This window comes from Silene latifolia, chromosome 3 (genome assembly GCF_048544455.1).
Source record: "Silene latifolia isolate original U9 population chromosome 3, ASM4854445v1, whole genome shotgun sequence".
NCBI classification, from domain to species: domain Eukaryota; kingdom Viridiplantae; phylum Streptophyta; class Magnoliopsida; order Caryophyllales; family Caryophyllaceae; genus Silene; species Silene latifolia.
In genome coordinates this window covers 136723903-136731995 of record NC_133528.1, presented here as the reverse complement: position 1 = coordinate 136731995, position 8093 = coordinate 136723903, and the positions used below count along the sequence as shown (strand labels likewise).

General features: G+C 34.0%; 2 protein-coding genes across 2 annotated transcripts; both read right to left on the bottom strand.

The window, feature by feature from the left end:
• Positions 1-391: 391 nt before the first annotated feature.
• On the bottom strand, positions 392-3319 carry LOC141646321 (uncharacterized). The gene is made up of 2 exons (XM_074454251.1): positions 2961-3319; positions 392-1002 (listed from the first exon to the last, which is right to left on the bottom strand). Exons 1-2 carry the CDS (start codon positions 3271-3273, stop codon positions 917-919), a joined length of 399 nt encoding a protein of 132 aa, XP_074310352.1. The 5' UTR covers positions 3274-3319; the 3' UTR covers positions 392-916.
• A 1764-nt stretch (positions 3320-5083) lies between these two features.
• On the bottom strand, positions 5084-7838 carry LOC141646320 (uncharacterized). The gene is made up of 2 exons (XM_074454250.1): positions 7582-7838; positions 5084-6147 (listed from the first exon to the last, which is right to left on the bottom strand). Exons 1-2 carry the CDS (start codon positions 7738-7740, stop codon positions 5212-5214), a joined length of 1095 nt encoding a protein of 364 aa, XP_074310351.1. The 5' UTR covers positions 7741-7838; the 3' UTR covers positions 5084-5211.
• Positions 7839-8093: the final 255 nt, after the last annotated feature.

Below are 8093 nucleotides of genomic sequence, written 5' to 3'. Positions count from 1 at the left end.
AATGTTATGTTTTAAATTATTCTTAACATGTTACCATAATTGACTAAACATGGTGACATATATGTGATTGTTGAAAATGCGACCACCTTACCAAAGATATGTACGAATATTATGTTTTATTGTGTTCAATTATTCTTAAACATGTTAACATAATATACTAAACATGATGACTTATATGTGATTTTTCAAATAGTGACCACCTTATCAAAGATATGTATCTATTTTTGAGGAATGTACCAATATTACTAACATGTTAACATAATTGCCACAACATGGTGACATATATGTGATTATTGAAAATGTGACCACCTTATTAGAGATATGTACCTATATTTGAGGGTTGTGACCTGAACTTAACATGATAGTAGCTGTGCTTGAAAACATGGTGACATTTTCAACATCTTTAAAATGTAACTATGTTAGTGTTAACAATGTGACCATGTTGGTGTACATATGTCACAACAAGACGTATTTCACATCCAAAACATCATATTGTGACCATATTGTTCACAATGTTACCATATTGTTCTGAAAAGTGTGATCCAAAACAATACATCACTAATCAAACTACCAAGTACCAAGTCTTTACTATTACAAACCGACGGTTACATAAACGGGTCGTGTCCCTTCTTCATTTCTTCTTGCCAGCCTTTGGAGGACGGCCAACCTTGTGAACGCTCTTGGTGGACGCTCCAACATCTCGAGCACTATTAAAAAGGGACCTCCTGGTGGACGCTCTCTAGCACGGGTGTACCCCAGTTGGTGATCGTGAGAAATGGTTGATCCATGTTCAGCCGTTTGCCCAATGGCAATGCCCTCTATCCCCATGTTCAGCGTGAACGTCTCTTCTGATGCAGCAGCTTCTCCGACACCTTCCTTCTCTTGAAGTTGCACCTCGTAAGACATGATAGGACCCTCATTCAATTATGTTGCCATTTGCCGATACAAGCGCGAGACCAACTTCTGGTTCCTCCTTGGCTTGTACCATTTCAGAAGTCGATCCTACACATAAAACAAATGTTGATTACATTTGAGTCAATTTTCAGAGGCTTTGGTTGCACATTAATATCTGCGGGATCAGAATATAAATGTTAGACATACGCTCACATTTCAGCATTATAAAATTGCTACAAAAACAATCATGTCACCATTAATTCAAATAAATGTTACCATGTTCCCAAAATGTTCAACTCACTTAAAAACATGTACATATCATAGCTAAAATGGATACATTTTAACACTAAAAAAATATGTCATCTCTGTTTCTAATTATGGTTGCCATTTTCAGATGTTGTCACATATAATCAACCACATCCTAAAATAGGTACATCAACTCAATATGATGATCACATTTGTACTAGTAATAAATATGTCACCATTTTAGAATCACAGATGTTACCATTTTAGAATCACAGATGTAACCATTTTAGAATCGCTACTATAATGTAAAATTCACTAAAACATATAGACATAACACATGTAAGATGGTCACCTGTTAACACTAAAAATATGTCACCATTTTAGAATCACAGATGTGACCATTTTAGAATTACAGATGTCAAAGATGTCACCATTTGAGAATCACTACTATAATGTTAAACTCACTGAAACATACAGACATATCACATGTAAGATGGTCACATGTTAACACTAAAGTATATGTCACCATACTTACTTATTATGATTACCACATCCTAAAATAGGTACATCAACTCAATAAGATGATCACATTTCCACTACTAATAAATATGTCACCATGTTGTTCATAAATATCACCAGATTAAGGCAAGCTAATGATACAATTATAATGTTCAACAAACTCAAACATAGGTACTTTTCTAAACTATAGTGGTCATTATTTTAATAAAAACACATATGTCACAATGTTAACTAATATATGTCACCATGTTAAGATATATAATTGGTACATTTTCTAACATAAAGTGGTCACATTATCAAAAATCTCCAATTTGTGAGTATCTTTAGTCTATTATGTTGTCATGTTAAGATGTTGTCATGTTGGTACATTCTTACACTAAGGTGGTCACATTTCATCACAAAGACATTTCACAAGGATATGTTAGAATGTTAAGATTTATTTATCACAAGAGATATGATACATTTACTCATAAAGGTGGTCACATTTTAAAGATGCCAACATATGTGACCATGCTTTAAGAATAGATGTTACCCTGTTAACGTCAGGTCACACCACAATAGCAGAGGTACATAATCCTGACTTTTGTAAACTATGGTGGTATCTTTTTAAACAACAGTACATATGTCACATTGTTAAGCAATATATGTCACCATGTTAAGATTTATGGTGATCTCATACAAAAGTACATTTTCAAACAAAAAGTGGTCACATAATAACCATTTTACAATATGTCACTATATATTATGTAGATATGTTATGCTGTTAAGTTCATGTCACATCTTCACTTTATTATGTTACCATTTTAAGATTATGAACTGTACACTAAAGTGGTCACATTTCATCACAATGTTCAGAAAACTCAACACATACGTACATTTTTAAACTATGGTGGTCACTTTTAAAACAACAACACACATGTCACGGTCTTAAGCAATATATGTCACTATGTGTAAGTATACATGTTATGATGTTAAGTTCATGTCACAACATCTCTAATCTGCTATGTTACCATGCTCAGATATTTAGCCAACACTAAAGTAATCACATTTCTGACTAAAGTGGTCACATTTCAGTTTCAGTCATCACAAAATATATTGAGCATCCACTTTTCAAAGTGGAAACATTTTAAAGGTGCCTAATATGTTACCATGTATAAACCATATCTGTAACCCTGTCAAAGTTTTGTCAAAATACCCAAACAGAGCCCTATAACACTGACTACGTCACATATCTCATATAAACCAGTGACATTTCTCAGATAAAATGGTCACATTTCTCAGATAAATCACTGACAGCTTACCATCTACCGTGCTTGTGTCTTCCTTGCTCATCTTCTTTGCACCAAGAGCAGCGGCCATTTTCACGACTTTATTCAGCACCTCTGCCAAACCACCATCTTCGGATTCCGACACCTGCTTCTCCTCCTCACCACTGTCTTCCCCATCCTCGGCACCACTGCCTTCACCCTCACCACTGGCTTCCCCGTCTTTCTTACCACTGGTTTCAGTCTCCTCTGAAATGTCCTCTGATTCATCACTTCCTTCCCTTTCATCTGATTCCACCGGATCTCTAAATGAAATCCCAGATTTCACATTCTCTCTACCCTTCTGCATCGGCTGCCTCTCTTTTCTTTTCTTCTCATCTACATATTCATCAAAATTGGTATTAATCAATTTTATCAAACAAAATTGATGTTACCTAACCATTTTTACAACCTAAAAACCGTCCTGACATTATTGCAACCTAAAAATTGATGTTAACTAACCTTTTTTTTCAGTTCACCTAAACAACATGCATATAAACAACAGTATACAAAACCAAATCTGACCTTTTTTTAACCATTTTAATTACATTAATGTCACCATTCTTTAGCAAATAAGAATCAACATGTACAACAACTCCTTTGACGACATCTATTCATGCATGCATGGTTAATACACAACATTGAACAATAAATACCATTTTTTTTACCTAATCAGACCTGACACACCATTCAACAACAAAACAACATTCAACAAATGCAATAATATCATACCTTTCATATTTTTCTTTGGGGGAGTTCTCCTAGCCAATTGTTTCTTGCCCATCGTCTTCGGGAGATGAATGAAATGTTGTTATTTTGAAGAGATGCAGCTGTAGACGGAGTTTTCGATGCTCAAAGACTGCTAAAATGGCGTTTATAATTGGAAAATGATGAACCCAGTTGATGATAGAGTGAGCTAGATGAGAGAGTGAAAAAAAAAATAAAAATTATGATGTGAGACTGATGAGAGAAGAAGAGGTGGTACAATTATTTGCCTGACATAGACGGAATATTGGGAGCTCCCCAATTGTATATTATTTTTTTTTTTTTGCTTTTCCAAGAATCTTAACAATAAAATAATAAGTGCACATGGTCCACTACTATCCGTATTACACAATATGGTAGTGATTTGGCCCATATGGTAGTGATTTGGCCCGTCTTCACCTTGTGACGGATATAGTCCGTCACAAGAGAGACTAATTGATTATATACTGACGAAAACATAACGGCTTATTAATTTGTAAATTTAGCTAACTGACATATTTTTACCAACGAACAAATAATGCTAAAGTACTTATTAACAAGTATAGTTCCCGTGCTACAGCACGGTATTTTTTAGATTTGTTTTATAAAGAAATTTTCTTATAAAATTAATTGTATAAATTAACTATACTTGGAGTTTAATGTTATAATGTACGGAGTACTAAAAATAATCTTAGTAAGAGGTAGAAAACGAAAGTTTACTATCATCAAAAGACACTTTAAGTTACGGTATTTCTGTCTGAAACTGTTTTTACTTTACTGTTAAAAATAACATTATAATGTTATATCGTTATATGATATGACATAAAATAAAATTAAGTGATGTAAAATCTAATTAAAATGCATATTACCTTATAACGAAAACAGGTAAAACCAACATACTACGCATTTAAAAAGACAATTTACAAATAATTAACTAATATTTTTATTTTTATTTTTTAACAAAAAAAATACATAAAAATTTGTTAAGTCATTTAGAAAACCATATTTAGAGTCTAACTAATGAAGGATAATACTATAAAAAGGAGATTTGCGTAATTTTAGAGTGTAATTGATGAAGGATAACATTTATGGAAATGATTGTATACTAATAAATTAGGATAATAAAATTATTTCTTGTAAAAGAGGTAAATATAAATGTAATATTGTTTCCATATATAGTTTTGAGAATTATTTTCTTAGGCGGGAAAACTACTAAGAGTTTTTATTCTCTTAGTAGTAGGGGGATTTGATTCGCGAAAATAACAGCTTCAAGGTGACTTCTTAACTAAATTATAGAACAGAAAAATAAGAGATGTGGTCCTCTGATGCTCAAACATAAATTATCCAACTTAATAACCGATCCTAAAACTAAGTAAATTAACAAGTCTCAAGAGATCAGAGTATCAATATCTCACAAAATAACTAGTATATGTTCCTTTACTTACAAAACTTTAGATCGCCAATCTCAAACTTAGCCTGGCGAAACACGGCACATTAATGTAGTCTAAGAAGGAGTACGTTGCCCGACTTCACTATCGGCGTCGAACAATATATGTTCCTCTTTAAACGTCTCATCACCAACAATTGACACCCAAGTTTCTAGCACCTTTGCTATTCTACTATCTCTGAAATCGACGACCGTGAATGCACGTGAGCTTCCCGAGTCTAGAGGTTTCACCCTGGGTACAATAGCTGCATTTAAGTACATAGTACTGTCACTGCCAATGGATATCATCTTGCGGAAACCTCCATTGAGCATTTCTTTATGCATGTGCCCAAACACGACCAAAGGAACCGAATAATGACTAGTCTCTTTTAAGGATGATATTGCTTGTGCTAGATCTGGATCCCCAAAGTCTCCACCACCTTCCCAATCTTTACCACATATGTCATCGGCAAGAGAACCAAGACCTGTTGGTCCGTTATGTGCCAGAAATATAATTGAGTGGCCGTCTGGAGTTTCCATAGCAGCCTTATGAATTTTGTCTGCACTTTCTTCCATTGTTTTGACTCCGTATTTTTTGAGAAGCTTTTTCCTGAATAAGTTATCACCTCCACAGGAAAACGGTCTCCCACCTACAACACTAACGTTCAAAGCGGGGAAGTCCAAGCGTCCATATCCAACATGCGCTTCACCTAAGGCATCCAGCTGTAGCTGAACTCCGTCTTTTTTGTTTGAGGAGAACTTTTGAGTAGACCAGGAATCATGATTTCCGAGTATCGCTGCTTTAGGCATGTCTATCTTTGCCACACTTCGAACAAGCTCGTAATTCTCATTCCCAAAGTCACCTGTAAAAAGCACCAGCTCCGGCTCCAAATATTTGAGTGCCTTGTAATCATGCTCTAATTCCCAATCCTCATGAATATCCCCGACAACAACGATACGGAAAGATGAAGCCATAGAGGATGACAAATAATGACCGTTCCTTTTCCGAGTATCCTGGCAGTGTAGAGAATATTAATTTGAATGAATTGATTGATTGTATGAATATTATTGATAATAATAAGGGATGCTTATTTATATAGCAATAGCACAATAATTAGATATTCCTAAATCTGTATAGAAAACGTATGACTAATAAAATATCTAAAGATAATTCCTATAATCTATACGGAGTAATATTACCATATTATGAATCTCAATATTACCGTAATATTATTCTTGGTAATATTTGCTTCTTCATTGTTTTCGAACTCAATATTACCATATCACACAATATTACCATCTTAGGTTTGGGCTCTTAATCTCCCGCGATATACTGAAAGCAACAAGAAGTTATCATACTTGCGAGTGCTCTTATTCTATCCCAAATACTCGTCCAGCATAACTATTTCTCTTACTTGCTTTTCTACTTTATGCAATGCAACAGAAAACCTATTTTCAGAGTTCTTTACCTCTCTTAAATGTCGAGGGGAGTATCTGTAACACCCCTGATTTTCGGTTAAATTAAAACTAACTTTTATATATAAAACGCGCCGAAATACAGAGATATTATAATTAATATACAAAGTCTCTTATTACAAATCTTTTTAAAATATAAAATAATAAAAATTGAACCAAAAACTTTTACATATACTTTAAATAGAATCTTCACTTGAAATAAAATCATTTTGAACTGCAGCGGAAGTGATCTGAAATAAAACCAGAAGATAGAATGGACCTACCCCATGACGAGTAGCCCAGATAATAAGGGTATAGAAGCAGAATAGTTTTTGGTCATGGCGTGGAAACAAGCACACGTAAGATTAAAAATAAACAGAGAGAATAATAAAAACACTCCCGATAACTAATCAGACAAACTCCTTTCTATTTCCATTATATAACACTCTCTTATTCTAATAGTTAACTAGTTAACCAAGTCTCATCTCATTACTCCGTCTCACTCATTACTCTATCTCATAATATAATAATCCAATGTAACCATGTATCGTATTCTCATCGTCGAACCTAAGCCAAGGACAAGGGGTGAGTCGCGAAACAATATTTCCATCTTAATATCGATTTCAAACTCAAATAACTCAATAACCACACGGGCGCGCACCGGACCGTAAAAATAACTCGGCTCAAAGGCCCCATAACTCATAACTCAATATCAGTAACCAATTTCCATCTCAATTTCAATATGATATTGTCAAAGGTTCATGCTCAACACTTAGAGTATAAACTCAAAGCTACTCCAGCCACGAGTCAAGGTCAAAGGAACAACAATAATAATAAGAACAAGGTACTAACTACTAAACCATATCTCAATAAGATTCCGGTAATGAACTTCGCTGTATACTGTATTGCACCAAGAATATCATTAGCATAACCAAATATAACATACAACCGCGAACAATAATAAGAGTAATAGGGTCAGTAGAATCGTGTTACCTTCAATTGCAAGATCGGTTTAAAATTCCCTAAACGCTTTGAAACTCCATGGAAAGCGGTTGGGTCGATGATTTTATAGACGGAAACATAAGGCTTCAGAACAGCGTACCAGAAGGGAAACGAAAAGACATGACAATTGCACACTTTTGATTTCAACATAGAGGAAGTAATGGTTAATGATGATGAACAATTGATGATTGTAATTTGGGGGCAAAAACGTACTGGGAGACCAAAGATGGAAAAATAAGGGTTTTGTACAATAGAAATAGTATTATATAGAATAAGAAGGACCTAGATAAAAGGTATAACTTAAATTGATTATTTTTATTTTTACTGATCGAAAAGATAAAATGGGTTTTCCAAAAAAAACAAGGAATATAAAAATATAACATAAGAAATACCAAAAATATTTGGGGTATTACAGTATCATTTTAGGTGAATTCTGATCACATCACCAAAGATGAAGATTTTATTTTTTACAATGTTTATTGAGAAGTATCTGAACCTTCTGA

Coding starts and splice junctions, on each gene's coding strand:
- LOC141646321 (XM_074454251.1), bottom strand. CDS start 3,273: ATGCAGAAGGGTAGAGAGAATGTGAAATCTGGGATTTCATTTAGAGAT. Junction 1,003..2,960: donor AGACACAAGCACGGTAGATG/GTAAGCTGTCAG, acceptor TTTTATGTGTAG/GATCGACTTCTGAAATGGTA.
- LOC141646320 (XM_074454250.1), bottom strand. CDS start 7,740: ATGTTGAAATCAAAAGTGTGCAATTGTCATGTCTTTTCGTTTCCCTTC. Junction 6,148..7,581: donor AACCGATCTTGCAATTGAAG/GTAACACGATTC, acceptor CTACACTGCCAG/GATACTCGGAAAAGGAACGG.